The sequence below is a fragment of the Panicum hallii genome, chromosome 3, assembly GCF_002211085.1.
Source record: "Panicum hallii strain FIL2 chromosome 3, PHallii_v3.1, whole genome shotgun sequence".
In the NCBI taxonomy this organism is placed as follows: Eukaryota; Viridiplantae; Streptophyta; class Magnoliopsida; order Poales; family Poaceae; genus Panicum; species Panicum hallii.
In genome coordinates this window covers 1,277,642-1,301,798 of record NC_038044.1, presented here as the reverse complement: position 1 = coordinate 1,301,798, position 24,157 = coordinate 1,277,642, and the positions used below count along the sequence as shown (strand labels likewise).

The window sequence follows — 24,157 nt, the reverse complement described above, 5'->3', positions numbered from 1 at the left end:
GGGCTCGCATCTGGGAGCCACGCTCCCGCTGGCCAGGCTCAGATACGATAACGGCTTGTTTGGTTGCCTGTATTCATCGAGCCAGGTTGTGAATAGATGTTGTTTGGTTACCCGCACGAGACATGTTGCATGAGGAAAAAATATTATAAACAAATATCATTATAATGTTTATTTTATATTATTATGCTTTGATAGTTCATAGTTTACATCATCAAACATTAATCATCTTTAAAAAATACTAATATTAATTAATATACACTAACCATCTTCTTAATACCGTCATTAGCCGGTGGCCAGCGAGCCAGGCTCGTTGGTGCTTCTTGCATGTGCAGAGCCAGGCTCAGCTTAATCTCCAGGCAACCAAACACCTGCGGGCTGCATCGGGAGAGCCTGGCTGAGCCCTGGTACAACCAATCAGCCCGTAAACACGAGAATCCCGTCGTCCCGTGCTCCGTTTGGTCGCGGCTGCAAAAACCAGCGAATCCGAGGGGCCACATCGACAAAAGGTCACTCCAGCACCGCCGGGCCGCCGTCACCCGCTGTCCTCCAGCCTCCTCCCATCTCCGAGCTGTGCCGGTGCCCCCCGTTCGCCTCTATCGTTTCCCGACGGCCGGACCGCCCTGCCCCCGCCTGTCCGCCTCCGGCCGCGGCGCCGTCCGACGCCGCCGCCGTCTGTCAAGCCTCGTTGTCCCGTTCGCATCATCCGCTGCCATAGCTAACTCTGAGCAGGTACCGTAAGACCGAGTCGCCGAGTACGAGCCCTGAGCCTGTGACCTGGGCCTGCAATTTCGTCGTCGAGTTTCTAATTTCTCTCCAAATGTTTCTAGGGATACAGAAAAGGAGAGAAGATGTCGTCGAAGAAGAACTACTACAAGGAGAAGATGATGCGGCGGAAGTAAGCACTCCACACTACATGTGCTTTTTATTTGTTCTGCACAGTTCTTAGCGCCATGTGGATTTGATATTGGACAAATAGGATACGAGCTGTGTCTCTGGGAATGGAGGAATATTGTTTGGTTTTGTTTAATATGTAATCCCCCACCTGTAGCTGTTTATTAAGGTTTGTGGAACTAACTTTTGATTAGACTTGAAATGGGGCAGCTTGTCTGTGTGTCATATTTTTGATGCATACAGAGCAGAAACATTATTCAGTGAAACCACGACTGCTGATAGTTACTATTGTTGTAACATGATTGCATGAATATCTGGGACCAAAATGGGTCAAGGCTGATTCCCCCCCCCCCCCCCCCTCAGCTTAGCCCTTTAGTCACCTAGTTGGACTGCTACATAGGTTATTCTTCGATTCCTGTACTCTTTTGAAATAGCACAAATTGCTGCCACTATGTGCCTCTCAGGATTATACTATCCATCTTTACGAAATTCTACTTTGTATATGTATCACAAGCTGTTGATGCAGAGGAATCACATTCAAATGGCTAAAGTGCTAAACCAAGGGAGATATGAAAATATGCAGGATACCCACACCACTCTCGGGGATTGTGGTCTTGGACAGAATTCATACACGTTTTCAGTTTTTTTGGATAAGTTTTTGAATCCGTAATCATGTGAAAGTTGTAAATGATAGTGATAAATTATATGCAAACTAGAAATACCTCCAACATAAAGCTCATGTTACCTATTCTAAGTGATTCGAAAAAACTAAATTTCTCTCTTTTTCATTCAGAGAGGAGAAAAAGGAAGAACCAGAGACACCCAGGTATCGCGATCGTGCTAAGGAACGTCGTGAAGATCAAAACCCAGATTATGAGCCTACAGAGCTCGGTTCATTTCATGCTGTGGCACCTCCTGGGACAGATTTGAGGTAACATATCACATGGTTACTTGTCTGAGGCTTCCATCTGTGCTCTCGTATGTTTTCTGGAATTTTGATTTTCTGCTATGTTTGTGTTACAGGCTGGCAGATGCGCACAAGATTTCAATTGAGAAAAGCAAATATCTAGGAGGTTGATTGTGTGATGCTATAGCTTTTTTAGGAAAATAGTTTCTTTTTTATGGGGAAAGCATTTCCTTTTTCATGTTCTGAACTCTTTGATTGACATTCCATTTCCACTATTCTTGTAAGGTGATTTGGAGCATACACATTTGGTCAAAGGCTTGGACTATGCTCTACTTCACAAAGTGCGGAGTGAAATTGAAAAGAAACCTGATGCAGAAGATGGGAAGGATGCAAAGTCAAGGTACTTGCCACCACAGTACGGTTTTAGCAATTAGCATTATTTCATGTTGTCATTCCTTTTACTATATGATTGTAACAGTGAGTAGGGTTTATCTTCAAATGTTGTAGTTCACCCATAATAGTAATTGCCACGGTGCAATATTCACTTGTGCCCAAAGAAAACCAGCACAAAAATTTGGTCCATGGTGACTGAAGTATTTGAACCAACTTCTGTGGGATTAACTTTACACTAGTTTGAGTTAATTTAAGAGAGATTTCTTTTCCTCCCAATTGAATTTTAAAAGAGTCCAACTGTTGATAAGCTTACTATTCCTAGAAATTGGTACCGTAAATTTAAAAAAAGGTTCTGCCTCTTGTAATAAAATTTTGCATTTGTATCTCTTGTGGTACTGCGTAACTTTACCAGCTTATCTTCTTGAAGCCATTATGCACACTTGTGCTGTTGGGCTGCTAAGTGCTAACTAAGATTTATCTGAGTTTTTTTCTATTTTGTACAACCAATAATGATACGTTGGCTTTAGAGTATGTGTAAGCATAATCTCAGTAAAATATTGTTTCTTGCACATTATTAGCACCACCCTGTGCTACAATGAAATTATAATTTTTTTTACATCTACGATTGGAGATGTAGCAATACAAATATTTCTTGCAGTACTATAGGTGTGCCTAGTGCTTTGGAAGCATGACACATATCTTTCACTTTTTTTTTGTAAGGTCAACAAAAGAAGATCAGGCAGTCTCCTTCCGCACTGCAACTGCAAAGGTAGATTTCCTATTTAGTTTATCAGTGTCTTTTTCCTTCGTATGTTGAGGGCTAATAAAATAACATGGGTACTCATTGTCACTCTTTGTTGGTTGCAGTCTGTCTACCAATGGATCATAAAGCCACAAAGCATAATAAAAGAGAATGAGTTGTTTCTGCCTGGTCGGATGTCATTTATTTACAATATGGTAACACCCTTATTCCCATGTTAATTCATTTGCTTCAGCTGCATAATGGGGGTGATTGTAAATTCAGAATGGTCATGTATTGTAAATTGCAAACTGTAGGCATTAACTCTCCCTATTTTTCCTCCAGAAAAATGACAATATGCAATTGCATTATTTTATTTTCATAACTCATCAACGTTCATAAGTACCAACAGACATATGCTATGCTTGTATAAATATCTGAAACATAGAGAAATCAAAATTATGTTGTCAAATTGTTTCAAAAAGACATTTATAGTTAGGATTTTAACCTTTTTATTCTGATAATTAGCATTCTAATGTTATGATTATCCTTTTTCCTTTTACTATATATAAAATGATTATGTTTCATTCTTTTATAAGGAATATCTGTCTGTTTCTCTGCTCATCACCTGAAGTGGAGAACTTTAATCAATTTTCTGTAGTTGTCACTTCTGCTTTTATTATGCTCCTTCCTCTTCAACTATAGCATTGATTTATTTTATACCTCTGATGTCATGATTTATACTACATGCAAATTTGATCATCATTGCAGTGCTCATGGCCTCATAAGTGCAGCATCCAGTACTTTCTCTATATTCATGTTCCATTAGGGAAACCACAAATCACAAGCCAGAAACCATCAGTAGCTCATTATTGGGATGCATGATGCTTTTGGTTTGCTAGATATATCCTTTCTGAAGGTTTTCTAAAAGAATAGAGTACAGGTGTCAGCAAAGCCTATTTATCATGGAGTAGCCAATATCATCAAGTTCTTTTTGTTTGCACTACACCACTACATCTTTTGTTGTATCATTTTATCTCTCTTTTTTTGGGTATAAAATTTTTGTTTAGCAAGCATAATAATTATCTTCTTTTAATCAATCAGGAGGAAGGAGTAAACAATGATATTCCAACAACTCTTCATAGGAGCAAAGCTGATTGCCCAATTCCAGAGGTATTATAGCAACATGTTGTATGCCATGTTGGAGTGGCTTGTAACTTTTCTTTCTCAATAATCTTCTTATTTCTGCAGGAGATGGTAACTGTCAGTGTGGATGGTTCTGTACTTGACAGGATTGCTAAAATTATGACATACCTCCGACTTGGATCTTCAGGGAAGGTCTTAAAGAAAAAGAAAAAGGAGAGAGATTTAAAAGGTAGGCTACTACAAAACGAAAATAAATGCTATGGAGAACAGAAAAACTTACTTGGTAAAGACATGAGAAAATATGCTAAAGTGATTTGTTTGGAAGAGCTAGAAGTGTTTATATTTAGTAATACAGAAGTTGCTACTTTTCCAATGGATGCTTGAGTTTTATTTCAATTGTACCTCAGTATTCTTTCAAGAACTATCTTCAGGTGCTTGATGGGTTAGATGTCTATTTAATTTGTTATGTTTGTAGCAGGGAAGAACAATTTGGTGAGCGGTGACTATGACGAGGCAGTAAAACCTTCCCAAACTAATGGTTCTGCTCTGAAACATCAATCACAGAAGGATATGCCGCCGCCACCACCACCCCCTCAGAACAATAATTTTAATGGAAATGAGAAACAATCTGCACCTGTTGCTAGAGCAGATGACGATGACATTTTTGTCGGAGATGGGGTTGACTATTCTGTCCCTAACAAGGAAATGAGCCAGAGCCCTGTTTCTGAGGATATGGATGAATCCCCACATAACCACCAGAAGCAGACGTATTTCACTGAACCCAAGTATGGCCCAGTACCACCATCTGAACCTGCTCAAGCTTGGCAACAGCCGGTAAGCCTATAAATATTCAGTGACTTAGGTTCTGGTGGATATCTGTAATTTGAAACATGCACTTTGAATGCTAGGTACTGACAATTTATTTGTTATTTCTCCGTATTCATGCATGCTATAGCCTGTTTTTAGTTCTCTGTATTTTAATTTATCCAACTTGGTCATAATACTTGATGTTTTTGGGTCCAGAATGGGTATGATGCTGTTCAAGCCCAGATGGCAGCTGCCGGGTATCAAGGTGACTGGTCAGGCTATGTGTACGCAGAACAGCAGTTGGCTTATCCGGAACAGTATGTGCAACAAAGCACCCAGGAATATGATGTGTTAGCTGACCCTAGTATATCCCAGGATCCAAGGTTCATGACTCAAGCAGACAAGGATCGGGGCCTAGGCTCTGTTTTCAAACGTGATGATCAAAGGCTTAATCAGCTGAGAGAAAAAGATGCACGAGAGAGAGATCCAAATTTTATTTCAGACAGTTACTCAGAGTGTTATCCTGGTTACCAGGAGTATAATAATGAGATTGCAGGGAGCGATGATGAAGACGATTTATCAAAGATGGATATGGGTGGACGGGTAAGTGAAATCATTCGGACTTATGCATAAAGGTTTCCTCGCTGTTGCAAGCCTATGCTTGTGACACGGGTCTCTGAAATTGCAGTAGATAAGCATTACTTAGTTAACATTTATCAAAATGCAGTTGCTTTTGAGTTGGTTTGCATTGATAACTCATTTCTTCATTTTTTCATTATTTATTGAATATCCTGAAAATTAATAGTGAAGTGTTCTAGCTGTTCTTGTGGGACCTTACTACTGTTCAGTCCGGGATTTTGAACATAATCCCAAAACTGTGTCCTGATATTACTTTATTGTGGTTGTTTGCCATGTGCATGTTCTGTTTTTCACTTGTGATGAAGTAGTCATTGGCTCATTGCTTCTGCTGCAAATATGGCTTTTGGTTTAAAATGGTTTCAGTCCATGCACATCTGTTGTTGAACCATGCTTAAATTTTTATCATTGGCATTGTTGAACCATCTCTGTAGTGTATTCTGATATATGATTCTTGAGCAGGCGAAGGGTCGTCTTCACAGGTGGGACTTTGAGACGGAAGAGGAATGGGCAAAATACAACGATCAGAAAGAAGCCATGCCGAAGGCCGCCTTCCAGTTTGGTGTGAAGATGCAGGATGGCAGGAAGACGAGGAAGCATAACAAGGACCAAAAGCTGACGAATGACCTCCACAAGATAAACAAGATCCTGGCTCGGAAGAAGGGTGAGAAAGATGGGGCTGACGATGGTGGTCATTACGATGATGATTTACCTAGCGCAAAGAAACAGCGTGGCTGAAGCTGTTGGTGGTTTTCGTTTCTCCTGCCAATGGTGTAAACTTAGAATGTACTAGTTGTACCATGTCTACCTGGCAGCTGTGTTCTGCAGTGTTTGTTTCAGGAAACAATACAGTGATGTTTGTAATCCCTGCTTTTTCGTCGAGTTCGGCTGCACCCCGAAGCCGAAGGCCCCCGAACTCGAAATTTGACCGGCCGTACCATACCACCTGAGTGCTACTCATCTTTAGGCTCAAGCTCAACGTCCTAATTGCTGCTGTGGTTAACCGAACATTCGGCCCAAGGATAAACTGCCCAACAGCCCACCACCATGTGTCCATCACGGCCCATCCAACCATGATGACGTCACCAAATCTCCCTCCTGATGCTCAAAAAAAAAAAAGAAAACCAATTCTCCCTCCTCCCCTCAGGCCTCAATTCGTAATTTCGTCCATGGACGCGAGCGAGGGCTCCGACCCGCCGGCGAGGTGAGACGATGAGCCTCACGGCGGCCTTCCGAGCCGCGAAAATCCCCCGCACCCTCCCTCCCAAATGTGGCGAGGCTTCCGCCGCCTCTGTGTCCGGGGATTCGTCGGCGGAGGCCGCGAAGACGAAGGCGGCGCCGCCGTGGTGCGTGTACCTGATAGCCTCCTCCCGGATCCCCCGCACCTACGTCGGCGTCACTACCGACTTCCCTCGCCGGTGATTCATCGCTCTGCCCCCCCGCCCCGTTCCTTCTCTTTCTCCGGTTTCCTGAGCTTGTATCGAGTAGTTGCAGCCACTGCGTTTGTGTACCATTTGGGGAACCCATCTGAACTCTGAAGTTCGCTTGTGATTGCAAACACAAGTGTCGCACAACGCTATTACTTGATGATGTTAGGATCGAAATTTTACGGCTTTGAATGATTTTACCACTGCTTAGTGACTTGTGGCGACTGCTGGGAGAAACAAAACTACAAATAAAAGCTCTAGTTGGTGTGCAGTTCGCCAATTCTTTGTTGACGATGCTAGGAAAACGGAACTAGAAAAAGAAGACTGCACAGTTGCGTTATTTTGAGCATAAATGCATAGATGGTGCACTGTTGGTATTTTTCAGCATATCCTTTTGTCACAGAACTCTTGCTCTGGCTTGTCGGTTACATATGCTTGAAAATGCACAATTTTATTCACTTCTCTTGTATAGGTGTATATTAACAGCTAGCAGTTTAAGGAACTATACCACTGAATGAATGAAGATCTGTAGTAGTGGTAGTCATACAAATAAAAGTTGTATTTATGTGTTGATAAAATGAGTCTTTTTGCAGCTTGCGACAACATAATGGTGAGTTAAAAGGTGGTGCAAAAGCTGCCTCTGCTGGAAGGCCTTGGAATGTCGCATGCCTTGTTGAAGGCTTTGCCAACAGAAGTGAAGGTAAGTGGTAACTTTCAGTTTTCGGTTCCCTCTTCACAAATGAAAATGTTAACGATAAATCTGAATGCTTGAATCGATAAACATTTCTTTATATAATCTATTGCTTATTGTATTTACTAGCACCTGAAATTTCTGCATAGAAAGGAGAAAATTAAACGTCAATTGCTATTCGAGTTTAAACAAATACACAAGATGTCCTATTTATTACTCTATTATCCTTTTTCCAGCTTGTGAGTTTGAATCGAAGTGGAAAAATATCGCCCGGAAAATGGCACGGAAAAGGACTGAGCCTAGTGTGGAGTCGGTGTTGCAACATCGACAGGCAGCATTGAGCAGAGTGGAAACCTGTATGGATTGTAGCCACCTACAAATCAAATGGCACTCAAGCTGAGATTATTTATTTGCACTGTGCAGGCTGCGGGCATCTAACTGTGAAAATAAATATCACTGCTTGACCATAAATTGTATAAAACAATTCCCATGTCTTAGCTCATTGTGCAGACAATACTTAGGTTTGCTGCCAGTATGACAAACATGGGTAAGCTCGTGATTCTATGTTTTTGTTTATTTATACGAGCAATTGTTTCAAAAGGATAGATTGTCTTCTATACTAAGAGCCATCTACCGTGTGATGGACCTCTGTCTAATTGTAAATGACACTTATGTACTATGTGATTACTTATAATTGACCTTGAAAGTAGGGGTAAGGAACACCATTGCCCATTTCATTAAGGCGTGTTTGGGGCATTTCCTGCGATCCCCTTGGAATAGGAAGAAAAGTGAATGAATCCAAGGGTAGATTGGGTCCATCGCTGCCTCCAAAAGACCAAAACACTGTATTCCCTGAGTACCTTCAGTCAATTTCACTTGTATGGAACTGGAAAACTTTGGTATTAGTATGAAGAACTATATTATTTCAACAATTATCAGTTTTTGCCAACAAAAGATGCTGAAAAATCTTAGCTTCTAAAGCATTTCCTGCATGCTGTTTTTTGTTGCCTCACTTTTTGCCCGTGTTGCTATTTTTCTTGATTGCCATTTGAACAAAACGCAAAGCTGAATTTTGCAGGATGCCACGTGAAACGTAGGCTAGACTTCAGAAAGTCTTCAGGTCACTGATGTATTTTTCCTAATGTTCTTGTCCAGCACCCGAAGCTAGTTCTGGAGCTGCCGTAGATTGCTGTCCCGTTTTCCTCTCAATAAAATACACGTTCAACTCTTCAAGCATGTTCTCAGGAAAAAAAGGGGCAACTTCCACAAGCTAGTCAACTGGAACTTTTGCTGTCATTGCATTCTACAAGCATACGAATACCCGACATGATGCGTTCTGTTCCTGTATTTGTTATCAACAGTCTGACCGATTCCCATTGCATGCGAATCGAAACGAAACCAGACAGATTTGACAATTACAGGTAAATACTGGCAAAGGCCATTTTGGATTGCTTAAATAACTGGGATGAAAATGAATATAAATGAGGCAAATTTACATGCAGATACTTTTTCTGGCCATACAAATCCTTCATTAGCAGTTTAACTCCCAGCATAAAGTTTCATCTGCCGTACCACCAGAACACCAGTACACCACCCATCACTACTCTTCGTCCCACTACTGCAGCATGCCACATGACAGATAACACCCTCTGGTTGCATATGTTAACACAATAACTTCATCTAGTCAGATATGGCTCCAGCGGCCAACCTCACTATGACCTAGCCATGGACCTCGACATAGCTAAAAGCCTAAAATAGCATGTTAACTACACTAGCTAGTTTTTTCAGCAATACCATTTTCGGCAGGCCCCTCATTCTTCACCTCAAGTGCCTGATAAGGCACTTCGCTCATTGGTTGAGGGATTGGGAGGCCACCAAAATCTTGTGGAAAGAACTCGAAGTCTGGCCCAAAGTTGAATTTGACTACACAGTTTGGCTCGTTAGGTAGCGTATACATTGACGCTGCTGGGTAATACCTCCCTCCAGGAATGTCCTTGAAGGCACTGCCTTGGCATACCCCATTCTTGAAGTAGAATATTTCACTCCCTGCATATGCAAGAACCATGGAATATTTATATTGTCTGAACTCTGAACAAAGAAAATAACAGGCAGCAAAAGTGTAGAAGATCCATTGTTGGGACACATCTTTTTCCATTCATGAGTGCAGAACAAAGTGTAATCTAGAACACAGAGAGGTGCACCAATTAATACATAATGAACACCCAACATCCAAACATTTAGCACTAATGGGATAACTAAAACCTCTAAAGCATAACCAATTGGGATTTCTGACTAGGCCATACAAAAAACAATATTAAAGTTGCACCTTATTCATGTATGGAAGATGCAACAATATACATCAAGAAAGAAATATTTCAAGATGCACATATTTATTCATGTATGGAAGCAACTATAAGGTGCAAAGGTGCTACTATGACAGGACATGTAAAGTCCTAAAGGAAAAGGTTATCTTCAGGACAAATTTTCAATTAGCATTTCAACGCCAATGAGTAAGGATTTGTTTATGCAATACACGTTAGTTTAGGCTTCGGAAATTTTTTAAAAGATGAATAATGGAAACTACTATCTAGTGCGTGCAACGAAGATATGGTGACTTCGTACACATTTAACTAGTCTATATAATGTCTAAGGAGGGTACAGGAATTTGTGCAAGGGTGAATTGGGAAAACACCATGCCAATCTAAAACTAAATGACACATATCTACCGACACACTGGCAAAGCATGAGCAATACATTTATTTGTTTAATTCAAGTATTCAGCATCAGTACACAATATCTGCATATGATTTCTAACTTTACTCAGTCCTAACAATTTATTGTATAAGAAAGTGTTTATACATGATTACTTGTTTCATAAGACATTCTTTTCTTGAATTTGTTATCCTGAAATCTCAATACCCCCATTTACATAATTCTGCTAGTATTCATCTACATTATCTCAAGAATAGAGTGAGAAACAATTACCCTTAGGTGTTTTGTGGAACTGCATCTTATTTGTACAATAGCTACTTCATAGCCATTTCATTGTAAAAACTCTGTGTGTATTTTAATTGACACCAACAACCTACAACTGTATACAGAATTTTATTAAAACAGGCACTCACCAGGAACAGGAGCTGGTACCTTCTGCTCCTCCTTGGGGACTTGCACATGAAAGGGCATTCCCTTGTACTGAATCAGGTCGGGTTGCTTAGGCTCATATCGCTCTCCATCAGGTAGAGAAATGTAGAACCCGAGGACATCTCCTTCCCTATACCCTTCATCAGCATACTTCTCCCTCCAAGCCTTATGCACCTTGGCGCCATCAATGTCACGGTACCCAAACCCATAAGCGTCATAGCCAACCGGCGTCTGGAGGTCCGCCCTGTTGGTCACCCATCCAAGGCGCGTGTGGCCGGTGGCGCCGAGATGCACGACCCTGACCTCAAAGTACCACGCCCCGGCCGCCACGCCGCGGGTGGCACGCACCATGCGGTAGCCCTTGGTGCTGGCAGCAGTGAGGCGGTCGTCGGAGACCTCGATCCTCTCGGACTTGAAGAAGCGGGAGAGGAGCACGGGCTGGGTGACCGCGTCGTCGTTGCGCTCGGCGGCGAGGCGGGTCGCGGGGACGAGCTGACACAACTCGTCTCCGCCGGCGTTGGGCCCGGGGTGGGCGCTGCTGGCGCCGCCACCGGGGCCGTGGCCGCCCGGCTGCCTCGCCTTCTTTTTGCCCTTGCGGGAGGTTGGCCGGGTCCAGACGCTGTTGCCGCCCTTCTTCTTCGACTTCTTGGTGGCCGTCGCCGGCGGCGCTAGGGTCATGTGCTTCCTGGAGCCGCCAGAGGGGTTGGTGATCCCGTCGTCCTCGCCGTCGCCGGGGGCGTCCGAGGCGGAGGCGAGGGCGCCGTCGGGTGTTGGCGCGAGGGCGGGGGTGTCGGCGTCCGAGGCGTCGACGGGTGCGGCGTCGGAGAAGGGGGTGTCGGGATCCAAGGAGGCCGGGGTGTCGGGGAGGCTTGGGGTTTGGATGGCGGCGGAGGCCAGCGTGTCGGCGGGCGGAGAGGATGGTGGGGGCGGGGAGAGACCGGATGGAGGTTGCATTGCGGGAGGCTGGGGCGACGGAGGGGACGCGAACGCGGCGGCGGCGGCGGCGGCAATCGAGCGCGGAGGGGATTAGGGGTTCCGGGGGAGCAGGAGGGGAGGTTTGGGAGCTGGAGGATCCGTACTTTTTTGCAATTTGATCTTTTTAAAAAAAAATTATATTTGGACCCTAGGCGACGTAATCTCAGCTCTGGACATTAGAGCCGGTGCCGTGAATCACGACACCAAATAACACGTCTCGGCGCCATGATCGCAGGCAGATATCACCGTTGTCTAGCTCAAATGCGTGGGTTAGATATCTCGGTGGACCGACCCCTTGGGGTCCTGAGTTTACTTTGCCCAGTTGCCCAGGGGTCCAAACGTAAAAACATTTCAAGAAAAAAAAGCTAAATTGTAAAAAAATCGGCAGGAGGATGCGATTTGGGGCTCTTCTCTTTCCCTCTCGTGGCTTTGTGGGTATTTGGACTTCGATGTGCGGGCTTTAATTAGTAATAATAATATAATCTGATCACGAAGAACAACGAATGTGCGTTGAATGAAGCACAAGAACAAGCAGAATAAAGGACACATGTTGCACGACATAAGATGGCGATTACTGCAACCAAAGTTAAGCACTATCTTATTTATAGTACCAGTAGCAGCACACCAGGTTTGCAGATTGATCACACTACAATATATGCGATGCTGTCAATACATTCATAGTTTGGCACAACCATGCCTGGCATAACTCACTGAGATTGCTCATATGTGTGAGCTTAAGACGACTGGAATTGCACCCATGACTTCAGAATTCATATCAACCTGCATGCATGGGAATTGAACAATGATTAGTGGGGAGAAGGAATATGCCAAAGTGCACAAGGACATACCTAGATGTTAAATCAGGGAAATCTACAAGTTCATGGTGACCTCCTCAAATTCAAGCATAAACCAACTTGCCAGTAATCTAAAATGTTCAAGTCTGTTGATCACGCCCACTGGGTAATTCCAAACTTCAATGCACAATATACAGCATTGCTCGATGAAAAAGTAGCTACAGTCAAATGTGATCTTTAAGGAGGTTGAGTATTGGCAATCAACCCATGGTAGCCACATTTCTTTGGTATACCAAGCAGAAAATTCAAAGAAGAATCATCCCAACCTATCAAAGTTAACTCTAAATCATAACCTACAAACATTTCTTTGGTATACCAAGCAGAAAATCCAGGAAAAAGACTAAGCTGAGATAATAGACTGAGCTGTAAATTTAAAAGCTTCTGCACACTAAACAATGAAATATATATAAATATATATCCTCGGGCCTCCGCAATTGCTAAGTGTTATCCAAAAAAAATTTTATTCAAGACGACTAATACTGATTTGGATGGCATTGGCATTGTGCCTCCATAAATAAGCAGTCTCAAAGTTTCATGGTTTAAACAAGTAGCAGCCGTCAATGGATCAATTAAAATTTCATGCCGGTTAACAGCTTTGGGCATATCAAAACACATCTATTGCGTATGATAACAATGAAAGATAGCACCATTTACCACTTTTTTAAGAAATTATAAACAAAACTCCACTAAACTAAACACCAACAAATGTATGACAAGGATAACAAAAGGACAAATTAAGATACCAACAATAATTATAAGCAAAACAGGTTAGCATGATTGAATAAGTGATCTGCAAACATTTGTAGCTACCAGCAAAATAACTGACCCTATGATTAAATGCTTGAAGGACAGCCACGCATTGGATATTGTTCGCCATCATCTAGTTAACTGAGCCTTCAGCTCCCCATAGAGTTCACGGATCAATAATTCAACGGGGCATGGAGACCAGACTCGAATTGGATGTGCCAATATGCCACGAAACAGTTGTCGAACCCGCTACTGAATTTTAACATAACAGGTTACTTGCTCTTAATCACCAAACATTTGCCACTACAGGTACCCAGTAGGCCAGTATGAAATTCATAGTCTTGTACTTGTGTGCATTTCTGAAGATTCTACAAGACAACAACTAAAGCTACCCCAGAACTAACCCTGTAAATTACAGTATCCATAATCAATCAGGATTCAGTAATTCACCATACATATCCCAGCAGCTGCAAAACTAACCCTGTAAATTACAGTGTCCATAATCAATCAGTATTCAGTAATTCACCATACATATCCCAGCAATGAGAAAACGACAACTAGAATAACTTTGATACATAAGTCCTTCAAATCAGACAGCAATGTCTAAATCAGAAGAACAAAGTGAAATTGGTAATTTGGCGCACCCAAAATTGAAAAAAAAAAATTCAGTCAGCTAAGCTACTCCCAGCGTTCAACCGAGGATCTAGCGTGCCATAGGAAAACCAATCCACGCGCGCAGGATCGAAGAGGAACAGCTTCGAATACGAGAGGGGTTCTCCTACCTGATAACAGGGGCATGTGTAGTCAGAAAGGGCAGCTAGTTGTAGTAGAGCTCGAGGCCCATGCCGTCGTGGATCTCGTAGTCCTTGAGGGTGATGTGGTCCTTGTAGATGTTGTACCACTTCTGGATGCGGATCTTCTCGGGGCGCGTCCCCGTCTGCGCCGCCACCAGCTTCTTGAGGTCGCCGATGGTGTCGTCCTCGTTGCACTTGACCCGCACCTTCTTCCCCAGGCGGTCGTTGAGCACCACCTCGATCATCTTCGCCTCCTCGCTCTCCTCCCCTTGCTCCTCTTCCGATGACCCTCGAACCCTAGCTCCCTGACTCCGGCGGAGACGTCGAACGGCGAAGGCAGACGGGTCCGGGGAGGGGGAAGAGAGAGAGGAAGACCGCGGCGCTGCCTCTGCTTTACTTCAGGGAACGGGGGGTTGCGGTCAGCTGCATCTGGCCCAGTTCCCCACCAAGTCTAAAAGTTTATTCCTCCGAAGAGTCTAGATGGCCGGCCAGGACAGCTGGCAAACAAAACACGTCAGCGCTGATGCAACGAGCGAGCACTGCCAAAAGAATTGGAACTCCTTCGCTGCCTCTGCGCACACCAAACGCAACCACCCGATCCATGGCCGTCCAGATTCTGGAACCAGTCGGCCGCTCGTCGCCGCGCACGAGGTGAGCCTCCCCGGGCTGGCTCCGCTGCAGATCCGGAGCTCCCCGGCGTTCCTCGTGGACGGCACCCGCAGCGAGCACTCCAAGGCTAGCGTCGGTCGTGAGAAGCCCAAGGTTCTCGTGAACACGGCCGACCTGCTCGAAGCCGCCGCGCTGCAGGACATGAGGCAGCATCTGGACGTGTTCGCGGTGGGTCCGATGGTCCCTCTCCTCCAACAAGCGGGCGCGGGGGCAGAGGATCGAATCCATCTCCATCTCCATCTCTGCGAGCAAGATCACAAGGCACAGGTCAGGTCGAGGAGATGCTGCGTGTCCTTGTGGGTGGGTGGTGCCAAGAGAGTTATTTGAGGAATGATGGGAAGAAGACGGCATCCATGTTCCAAAAAGAGCGTGGTGCCAAGGGAGAAAACTGCTTCATGCATACTGAATTCGACTAGGCATATGGGGTTTCTTTTTCAGTCACATTCCACGTGGATTTTAATATCTTGGATACTGTAAAACATGTATCTAGAATCAGATGGCAGTTTTTAAATTATCCATGAAAATATCCATATTCCACCTAACTATTAGTGGGCCCCAACATTGGGCCCAGGCCTGCTAAACTTGGGGAAAAAAACTTAGGACGGCCTAATGGACCAGAACGTGGGCTTTAGGCCTGTAGGTTAGTTTCCAGCAGACCAGTGGACCAGATGGACTTCGACCCAGTCTTCTACGACGACGGCGGTAGCGCCGCCGCCTCTCCCGGCCGCTCCATCTGCCACGCCGGCTGCGGCCGCCCGTCCCGCGTATGCCTCTGTCCACACCTGCCCCCCTCCCCGATCCCCACCTCCACCACCGTCGTCATCCTCCACCACCCGCACGCCCTCCGCCGCAACCCGCTCTCCACGCTGCCACTCCTCGAGCGCTCCCTCTCCAACCTCCACCTCCTCCCTGGCCGCCGCCTCCTCCCCTCCTCCACCCCTCTCCTTCCACCTCCTTCTCCGAACCCCGTCCTCCTGCTCTACCCTTCACCCGGCGCCGCTGACCTGGCCTCCTGGTGCCGATCCACGCCGCCCTCCGCGCGCGCTAGCCCCACCCTCCTCCTCATCGACGGCACATGGAGGCAGGCCAAGGAGATGCACGCGGCCAGCCTCCCGTTCCTGTCATCGTTGGGCGTGATCCCAGTCGCCCTGCCCGTCGACAGCGGCGTGGACGGGGACAGCATGTTCGAGTCGGAGCTCGTGGTGAAGAAGGAGCCACACAAGGGGTGCATGAGCACTATGGAGGCAGTGGCGAGGGCGCTGCGGCTGCTGGAGCCGGAGGGGAAGGGCGAGGAGATTGAGGAGGCAATGCTGGGGGTGCTCCGGGCGATGGTAGCCTTCCAGGCCGAGCATTTGCAGAACCGGACAGTGAAGCCGAGAGTCAAGATGAGGAAGAAGAAGGAACTCAAGAGGGAGGAGCTGCAGAGCAATGCTAGATTGATGTGATCAATGTGTCATGGATTCACGTTTGCTCATGGTGGAATTTCTCACCTTGGAGGCTATCACCAATTCACCAGAACCAACAGTGAAGGTTTGATTTTCCTCAGGTATACAGTCGACCACTGACCATTCTCCGTCCATTTTTCCCTTGCCGTAGTGGTTTACTGAGTTTGATAATGCATTGCTGTTTAGCATAAGGATACAAGTATACGTGCAGGTTGATTTTGGTTCTATTCGCTCAAAATGTTGTTTTAACCATAGGCGGTGTAACATTTTGAAGCATTAGGGATAGTCCAAGGTTCTTTTGTTCAAATTTCCATATGAGGACTCTACCCTTTTTTCTAATAACTAATGAAACCCATGGAGTTTTCATTTCTACTGTACAGCTATGATCATGATTGTACTGAAATTAGTGCAATGAGAACCATAAACCTCAAAATTTTTACGCTGTTCATGAATCGAAAGTGTGCTAAACTCATTTCTACTGTCCACTTGATACATCATCTTCGCCGCTCATTAAATTGTGTAACCTCTGCATCTAAATAATTACCTTTACCATCATCAGCTATTGACTATTGCTGCTTTCCTGTGCTTGTTGTAGGCCTTAACCCAACTGTTGTTTTCCAGAAGGTCAGAATTAGTCACTCAGGACCCTTTATTCTTCTTGTTCCCTTGACCAGTAGTTCTTGAACTTCTCTTGTGCATTCCTCATGTTATCTTGACCAGTGGTTCTTGCACCCTTCCTGTGCCCTTGACATCCTTCAATCACTTTCGGTGTTTGGACATATGCATGTTCAGTAGTGCTTGCCGGCTCTCAAGTCCTGATTCCTGAACATGCCACAGACCATTTTCAGTAGCTCACATTTTAGAAGATTCTACTAGCTTATGAAGAGAATGTCCTCTTTCTCCAGATCATTAGATGACATATCGTTTATTCTTCTGATACATCTTCATGAAGGTGAATCCTTATGTTAAATTCTTGATCATTAATCGAAAAACTTGATGTGGTGCAGATATGTAAGAAAGTATGATGACTGAAGATCAACTAAAAAGGCATCCACGATTGAGCTACTTCCAATTCTACTAGGCGGATCTTGATTTGAAATGAGAAAACCTGAACCTGACACCTCAGTTAGTCATCGGAGTTTGATGAGCCCAGAAATGTGTTTGCCCTCACTACTTTCTGTACCCCTTCAGTGGCTGTTCTCGAGTCCTACAGCACTCACCTTGTGCACCAATAGATGATGCACCATTGTCAGATGCAAACATGTCTTACCTCAGCCTTCTAGTAGTTACCCTGACAAAGTCCATGGAATTTATGCCTTTCTAAAATCTGTAAGGATGATCTGGTATTATCTGTGGACCGCTGGAATTTGTGTTTTTTCCTGTCAGCTGTTCACGAACTTGGGAACTGTGAAGAATAAAAGGGCGAAAGCTGGAGATACCACTGGTTGGGGGCAAATGTCTGACTCTGTAATGAAATGCTGAAACTGGCAAAACTAGGGCTAGGCATATCTGAATGTTTGATGCAGCCAGGAAATATGTTTTTTGATTGTTCTGATGCAATTGGGGGCCTGTAGACAGAAGCTTTTCCTTGTGGTATAACCAAGTTGATTTCTTTGCATAGTGCAACAAAGATTTGCCCGATCTGGAACTTTTGAGGTGCTCAAATCGTTTTGCTTATGATCCACTTACTGATAATATATCAGCGTACATGAACATAGCCGTCGGTCAGAGGTCTGATTTTGCTGTGGTGGGTAAGGTGATGTTTGCTTGTCATAGTGTGGTGTAACAGGGATCTGGATATCTTAAACGTTTCAATTGTATGGTTCTTGGTAGCATCACAATTGGACCACCAGAGACAAGTAGTTTTAATAGACCTAAGCTTCTGTTTCCGGCAAAGACAGACAAATGCCCCGGTACTGTTTGACCTGCGTAACCCCAAAGCTCTCGTCAACGAGCTGCTGGTCTTGGGACAGCAAACTGATACTTCGCTTTGCCATGGGAAGAATTGAAAATATCACAGGTTGTCCTGTCCCCAAGAACCAAGTAAGCATCGATCGCTACTGCCAATTTGTCCTGCTAGCTTTTCCAGCTTTCCCGTAACTACGTAGCCTGAATCCATCGGGTTTACAGTGTATTGGCCTGGAAAAGCTCGGGGAAAGAGAGAAGGCATGCATTCCACAGGAAAACTGTGAGGAGGTCTTCACCTTCCTCACCGATCCCCCCCCTATTATTTGCCAGTAGAATAGTAGTAGAACGCGCCTCAACGGCCGAGACGCTGCGTCCGCTTCCCTCCAAATGTTGCGCTCCCGAGCTCTCCTCTCCTCTCCTCGGCTCCCCCACCCCGACAAGTCCTCCCAGCCTCCGACCAGCGAGAGCTCATGTCCTTGGGCACAGCGAGCGACTCGTAATCCATCCAAGGGCAAAACAGCGACCACCATGCACCACAGACTCGCTCCGGCGCGGTCGTGTTGACCTCTCGCCACGTTCAGCGACCAACATGGCGACGTCCACGAAGAAGATGAGCCAGCTCCCCGCCCCGGCGAGCCGGCTGTGGGAGGCGAGCATCCGCAAGCTCCAGACCATCCGCCGCGTCGGCACGGTCGTGCCCGCCCCGGGGACCGTGGACGGCGCCGACGCCGCCACGCCCTGCCTCCTCTCCCTCAGCTCCTCGGCGTCCAACACCATCTACCAGTACCAGGAGGACGGCGAGGAGAGCGACACCAGCAACGAGGGCGGCAATGACTCGGACGCCGGCGAGGACGACGACGCCGCGCTCGGCGAGCCCGCCCACGCCGAGCAGCTGCTGCCCAGCGGGGACTTCTACCAGGGGAGCCTGCGCGGGGACCTCCCGCACGGCGCCGGCAAGTTCCTCTGGACCGACGGCAGCATGTACGAGGGCTCGTGGCGCCGCGGCCGCGCGTCCGGGCGCGGCAAGTTCTCGTGGACGTCCGGCGCCACCTACGAGGGCGACTTCGCCGGCGGCTACATGCACGGCAACGGCACCTACATCGGCGAGTTCGGGGACACCTTCGCGGGGCTCTGGGCAAGCAACCTCCGCCACGGCCGCGGCACGCAGGCGTACGCCAACGGGGACGTGTACGACGGCCACTGGCGCGACGGCCTGCAGGACGGCCACGGCCGCTACATCTGGCGCCAGGGACACGAGTACATCGGCACGTGGAAGGCCGGCGACATGCACGGGTGCGGCACGGTGATCTGGGCGGACGGCGACCGGTACGACGGCGCGTGGGAGGACGCCAAGCCCAAGGGCCAGGGCACGTTCCGGTGGGCCGACGGCGGGATGTACATCGGCACGTGGTGCGAGGAGTCCGGCGCGGTGCACGCCGACGGCGTCTACTACCCGCCGTCCGGCGGCCCCGCGGTGCCCGTGCCCCGTGAGCCGTGCGAGCCGATCACGGCGCTGCTCCAGGAGCTCGAGGGGTGCGAGGGGAAGAAGGCGTCGCTGATGCCGTTGCACAAGATACTGACGTGGCCCGGGGTGGAGGCCGTGCAGAAGAAGCCGGTGTGGCGACCGCCCAAGGTCAGCGCGGACCACGGGAGGATGTCGAGCGTGAGCAGGAGGATGAGCAGCGCGTCCTTGGACATGGACAGCCTGCAGGCCGAGGCTACTGCTGCTGAGAGCGAGGAGACGCGGACGGACAGGTCGTGCTTGCGGACGTCGTCGTGCATGCGCACGCCGCCGAGGCCGGGGAAGAAGCAGGGGGAGACCATATCCAAGGGGCACAGGAACTATGAGCTCATGCTCAACCTGCAGCTTGGCATTAGGTACATACTTCTCTCTGATGCCTTGCTCTTCTTCTGAATCTCATTCATTAATTTGATGTTGGCATTCATGATGAATTCAAATCAATTTTGCATTGGAGCACTACAGGCATGCTGTTGGAAGGCAGTCAGCGCCAACTTCACTGGATCTTAAATCATCAGCATTTGATCCGAAAGAGAAAGTGTGGACAAGATTCCCTCCTGAAGGATCAAAGCATACTCCTCCTCACCAATCATGCGATTTTCGGTGGAAGGACTACTGCCCCCTGGTTTTCAGGTTTTATGATTTATATACACTCTTTTTTTCCCCATTCATGTGGTAATAATTGATATTACTATTATTTATCACTACTTCCTGTCTACAGTGTAGAGCTAATTAATCTGTTCTTCTGTACTTCGCTGCAGGACTTTGCGCAAGCTCTTCGATGTTGACCCTGCTGATTACATGATCTCCATTTGCGGGGATGAGGCACTCAGGGAACTTTCATCACCAGGGAAAAGTGGAAGTTTCTTTTACCTCACAAATGATGACAAGTACATGATCAAAACAATGAAGAAATCAGAAGTTAAAGTAAGTTAATTTAATCGACTCACACCTTAGATTAACTATCAAGTTATATGATTGAATTTATGTTTTCTATGTGAACAGGTACTGCTTAGGATGCTTCCATCCTATTATAAACATGTCCGTGCTTTTGAACATACTCTATTAACTAAATTCTTTGGGCTGCACTGTGTTAAACTTACCGGAGCTATTCAGAAAAAGGTTAGACTCCTATATTAACAAACTTCAATTTGATGTGTGAGAGTCGCTCAACATTTTGTAACCATGAAATACAGGTTCGATTTGTTATAATGGGGAATCTTTTCTGCTCCAACTATGCAATCCATAGGCGCTTTGATTTGAAAGGATCTTCACATGGTCGCATGACAGACAAACCCATTGATCAAATTAGCGAGCATACAACGCTGAAGGATCTTGATCTTAATTTCATTTTCCGGCTAGAAGGATCTTGGTTTCAAGAATTCTGCAGGTACACATCCCATCTGCAATATGGTACAAGATGTTTTCCCTTTTCCACTTAGTACTTTTTTAGGAATATAATTATATTTTTAGCGAATGTGCCTGAGCACGTATTTTATTTAGAGGAAGAGAGTTACAACGATGCAACTACGAGAGAACCCTCGTAGCGAAGTGTTACAGAACCACCAAGAAGGTGGTGAATGACCGAGAGCGCACCAAAGAAAAAAAGAGGAAAGAAAACCACCCAACCTAACAAACCTAGCCGAAACAACCAAAGCATCTAATCCTTAGGCATCATGACCATGATACAACGAACGACGGCAAAGCATCCGACGGAAAAGCTTCCGCCAAGGTGACGACAACGACGATGGCCAAGCATCCGTCAGAAAAGAGCATTGGCGTCAAAGCTTCCGCCAAGGTGACAACAATGATGACGGCCAAGCATCCATCAGAGAAGAGCATCACCGGCAAAGCTTCCGCCAAGGTGAAGACAACGGCGACTGCCAAGCATCCGTCAGAGAAAAGCATCGCCGGCAAAGCTTCCGCCAAGGTGACGACAACGACGACGGCCAAGCATCCGTCAGAGAAAAGCATCGCCGGCAAAGCTTCCGCCAAGGTGACGACAACGATGACGGCCAAGCATCTGTCAGAGAAGAGCATCGCCGGCAAAGCTTCCGCCAAGGTGACGACAACGACGACGGTCAAGCATCTGTCAGAGAAGAGCATCGACAGCAAACCTTCCACCAAGATGACGATGGCGGCGGTTGCCAAGCATCCACCAGAGAAGCATACAATGGCAAAGTATCCGCTAGAGGTGATCAAGCGACAAACATGGTCTAGATGCGCACATGAAGAATTGGCAGAGATAGATGACGACCTCAGTCCAACCGCAGATACACCGGCAGCGACCTCACCAAAGTTGGGCGAACGGCAGCCAGCCCCGACTACATCAGGCCGGTAGAGGAGCCGGCCCCAAGCGAGGCCCAGTCCTAGGAGGCTGGCCACGGCCCCCCTCCGGCCAAGAGGGCGCCCCCCTCCGGCCTTAGGCGCCGCGCTCTAGAGGGCATCAGAGGGGAGGGGTAACCAGAGGGGCAACCGCGACCCCGACGACCGGAGCCAAGGCTCCAGCAGCGAGGACGGCGGCGGCCGCGACCGGAAGCCGGCGCTCGCAACGGTGTCCAAGCCCCAGACGTGGCCACACCGGCGGCCGAACTGCCCCCTCCGGCCAAAGGGCCGTGCCACCAAGAAGGCGAAGCCGGGCAACCAGGGGGCGACTGCAGTTGCAGCCATCGGCGCCGAAGTGCGGGCTGCGGCACGGACGGCGGCACCCGGGCCGGCCTCCGAAGACACCAGGCGGGGGAGAGGCACCACGGCCAAATCCAGCCAAGGGGCACCCAGATCTGGCGAGAGGGCGGCCGGATCTGGCCCCCGGCGACCGGCGGCGGGTGGCGGTGGCACAAAAGGGCGGCGACCGGCGACCAAGGTTCGGAGGTAGGTGAAAAGAGAGACGAGAGGGAGGAGAGGAGGCGGGCTGAGCCAACTTCGGCTCAGCCTCAGGCCGCCACCGCCGCCCGGCCGGCCAGCGGCGGCAGCAGTGGCCACCGGAGGCGGCCTATGGAGGGGGCGCGGACGGCGACGCGGAATCGCCCCCGTGTCGCCTGGGAGGGGCACACAGGAATATAATTACATATCTGCAGAAAGCTTACTATAAGAATGTTTGGGTGTGACAATCCATCCAATGAGAAGTTCTTATAAATGTTCCAAAGTCACATCTGAATTGAAAATAAACTCAATCATTCATTGCTCTTATGAGCTATGATTTGTTTTCACAGGCAAGTGGACAAAGATTGTGAATTATTGGAGCAGGAGAGGATCATGGATTACAGTCTTTTGGTTGGTATTCACTTCAAGGACAGATGCAAAGGTAAGCTACATGATGCTTGCTTTCACATACTTGCACCTGGAAAAATGCTGTATGCATATTTGAATTTTTTTTTTTTGAAAGACGTAGGTACATTTGAAGTAATAAGACTGAAAAATCTCTTTGCTGGTTACAGACAGCACCAATGCTGACAATGGACCACCTCACACTGCAGCAGAAGATTCTGAGGAAAATAGGTAAAGGACCGGTTGTACTGGGCTCGTACTAGTGAAATACTATTAGAGATGCTTTATCAAAAGTAAACAAAAATATGGTGAGCTTTTTTACATGAACATACATAATATATTTCTTATTTTGACATAATGTATGCACCGGTGCTTTCAAATTCGAGCCATAGAAGCCTTATCTGTTTTCAGCATATCTTGGTTACATAATAAATATCACTGTAAGTACATTTGCCTTGGAATTGACCTGTGAGGACTAACATACTAATTCCAATTTATGCAGAAACACATCACTAAAACTAGGGATTTGCATGCCCTCAAGGGTTGAGAACATCGTGAAGAATCCCGAGAGTGAATCTTTGCTCATTGGTGAGCTCACAGGTGAATTTCAGGATGTCTTTTTGTTCTTTGGAATCATTGACATCCTGCAAGACTATGATATTAGTAAGAAGCTCGAGCATGCTTATAAATCCATGCAATACGATCCGAACTCCATATCGGCCGTTGACCCCAAGCAATACTGCAAGAGATTCAGGGACTTCATATTTAGGGCTTTCACAGAAGAGGTACAATAACTAGTTAATTGACAGAGGAGGGACATATCTAATTTAAGGGGTTAACAATTCTTTGGTGGATGTTTTGTGTCACAATCCAGTAATTTTTGTAGGTAACATCATTGATGCACTCTGTTGTAGATGAAACACGTAAATAGTGCGGCAATTTCCTCTTCTCTTGTAGATTTTGTACATTTTTAAACATTTTGTTGCATAATTAGATGTAGCATAAATTTAATCATGCCATGTAAAGGATGTAGCTGGATAGATATTATTGTTGATGTGACCATTTCTTCAATGTTTTCTAATCATATTTTGTTCCAAAGATTTAAACTGTGCTTCCAATGGAATAAGATCATGAGATATGTATTAGAGTCTTTAAAAACTTTAGAAATGATATGCAGGATTCGAAATGTCAAACAACTTTG

At 46.5% G+C, this 24,157-nt stretch overlaps 6 protein-coding genes across 9 annotated transcripts; 4 read left to right on the top strand and 2 right to left on the bottom strand.

The window, feature by feature from the left end:
• The first annotated feature begins 391 nt into the window (after positions 1-391).
• Positions 392-6,461, top strand: LOC112886876 (suppressor of mec-8 and unc-52 protein homolog 2-like). Its single transcript, XM_025952895.1, has 12 exons — positions 392-729; positions 828-895; positions 1,685-1,822; positions 1,915-1,964; positions 2,084-2,198; positions 2,912-2,960; positions 3,059-3,148; positions 4,035-4,103; positions 4,182-4,305; positions 4,555-4,910; positions 5,100-5,486; positions 5,982-6,461. Exons 2-12 carry the CDS (start codon positions 849-851, stop codon positions 6,255-6,257), a joined length of 1,701 nt encoding a protein of 566 aa, XP_025808680.1. The 5' UTR covers positions 392-729; positions 828-848; the 3' UTR covers positions 6,258-6,461.
• Positions 6,462-6,642: 181 nt separating this feature from the next.
• LOC112886859 (structure-specific endonuclease subunit slx1-like) lies at positions 6,643-8,362 on the top strand. Its single transcript, XM_025952871.1, has 3 exons — positions 6,643-6,937; positions 7,540-7,646; positions 7,874-8,362. The coding sequence occupies exons 1-3, from the start codon at positions 6,732-6,734 to the stop codon at positions 8,035-8,037; spliced, it is 477 nt and encodes a 158-aa protein (XP_025808656.1). The 5' UTR covers positions 6,643-6,731; the 3' UTR covers positions 8,038-8,362.
• Positions 8,363-9,052: 690 nt separating this feature from the next.
• LOC112884702 (protein TRAUCO-like) lies at positions 9,053-11,924 on the bottom strand. The gene is made up of 2 exons (XM_025950188.1): positions 10,763-11,924; positions 9,053-9,683 (listed from the first exon to the last, which is right to left on the bottom strand). The coding sequence occupies exons 1-2, from the start codon at positions 11,730-11,732 to the stop codon at positions 9,409-9,411; spliced, it is 1,245 nt and encodes a 414-aa protein (XP_025805973.1). The 5' UTR covers positions 11,733-11,924; the 3' UTR covers positions 9,053-9,408.
• Positions 11,925-12,306: 382 nt separating this feature from the next.
• On the bottom strand, positions 12,307-14,576 carry LOC112884704 (ubiquitin-like protein 5). Its single transcript, XM_025950191.1, has 2 exons — positions 14,137-14,576; positions 12,307-12,533 (listed from the first exon to the last, which is right to left on the bottom strand). The coding sequence occupies exon 1, from the start codon at positions 14,391-14,393 to the stop codon at positions 14,172-14,174; it is 222 nt and encodes a 73-aa protein (XP_025805976.1). The 5' UTR covers positions 14,394-14,576; the 3' UTR covers positions 12,307-12,533; positions 14,137-14,171.
• Positions 14,577-14,933: 357 nt separating this feature from the next.
• Positions 14,934-17,718, top strand: LOC112884703 (DTW domain-containing protein 2). Of its 2 annotated transcripts, XM_025950190.1 has the most exons (3): positions 14,934-16,363; positions 16,858-16,886; positions 17,270-17,718. In XM_025950190.1, exon 1 carries the CDS (start codon positions 15,486-15,488, stop codon positions 16,260-16,262), a length of 777 nt encoding a protein of 258 aa, XP_025805975.1. In that variant the 5' UTR covers positions 14,934-15,485; the 3' UTR covers positions 16,263-16,363; positions 16,858-16,886; positions 17,270-17,718. The 2 variants fall into 2 exon arrangements, with proteins under 2 accessions (XP_025805975.1, XP_025805974.1); XM_025950189.1 differs by lacking the exon at positions 16,858-16,886.
• A 1,041-nt stretch (positions 17,719-18,759) lies between these two features.
• Positions 18,760-24,010, top strand: LOC112886861 (phosphatidylinositol 4-phosphate 5-kinase 6-like). Of its 3 annotated transcripts, none has more exons than XM_025952874.1 (8): positions 18,760-20,048; positions 20,155-20,322; positions 20,451-20,616; positions 20,695-20,811; positions 20,886-21,079; positions 22,902-22,993; positions 23,127-23,187; positions 23,459-24,010. In XM_025952874.1, exons 1-8 carry the CDS (start codon positions 18,760-18,762, stop codon positions 23,748-23,750), a joined length of 2,379 nt encoding a protein of 792 aa, XP_025808659.1. In that variant the 3' UTR covers positions 23,751-24,010. The 3 variants fall into 3 exon arrangements, with proteins under 3 accessions (XP_025808659.1, XP_025808660.1, XP_025808658.1); XM_025952875.1 differs by having other exon boundaries at positions 18,781-20,048; positions 22,902-22,987; XM_025952873.1 differs by having other exon boundaries at positions 18,781-20,048; positions 22,902-23,128; positions 23,464-24,010.
• The last annotated feature ends 147 nt before the right edge of the window (positions 24,011-24,157 follow it).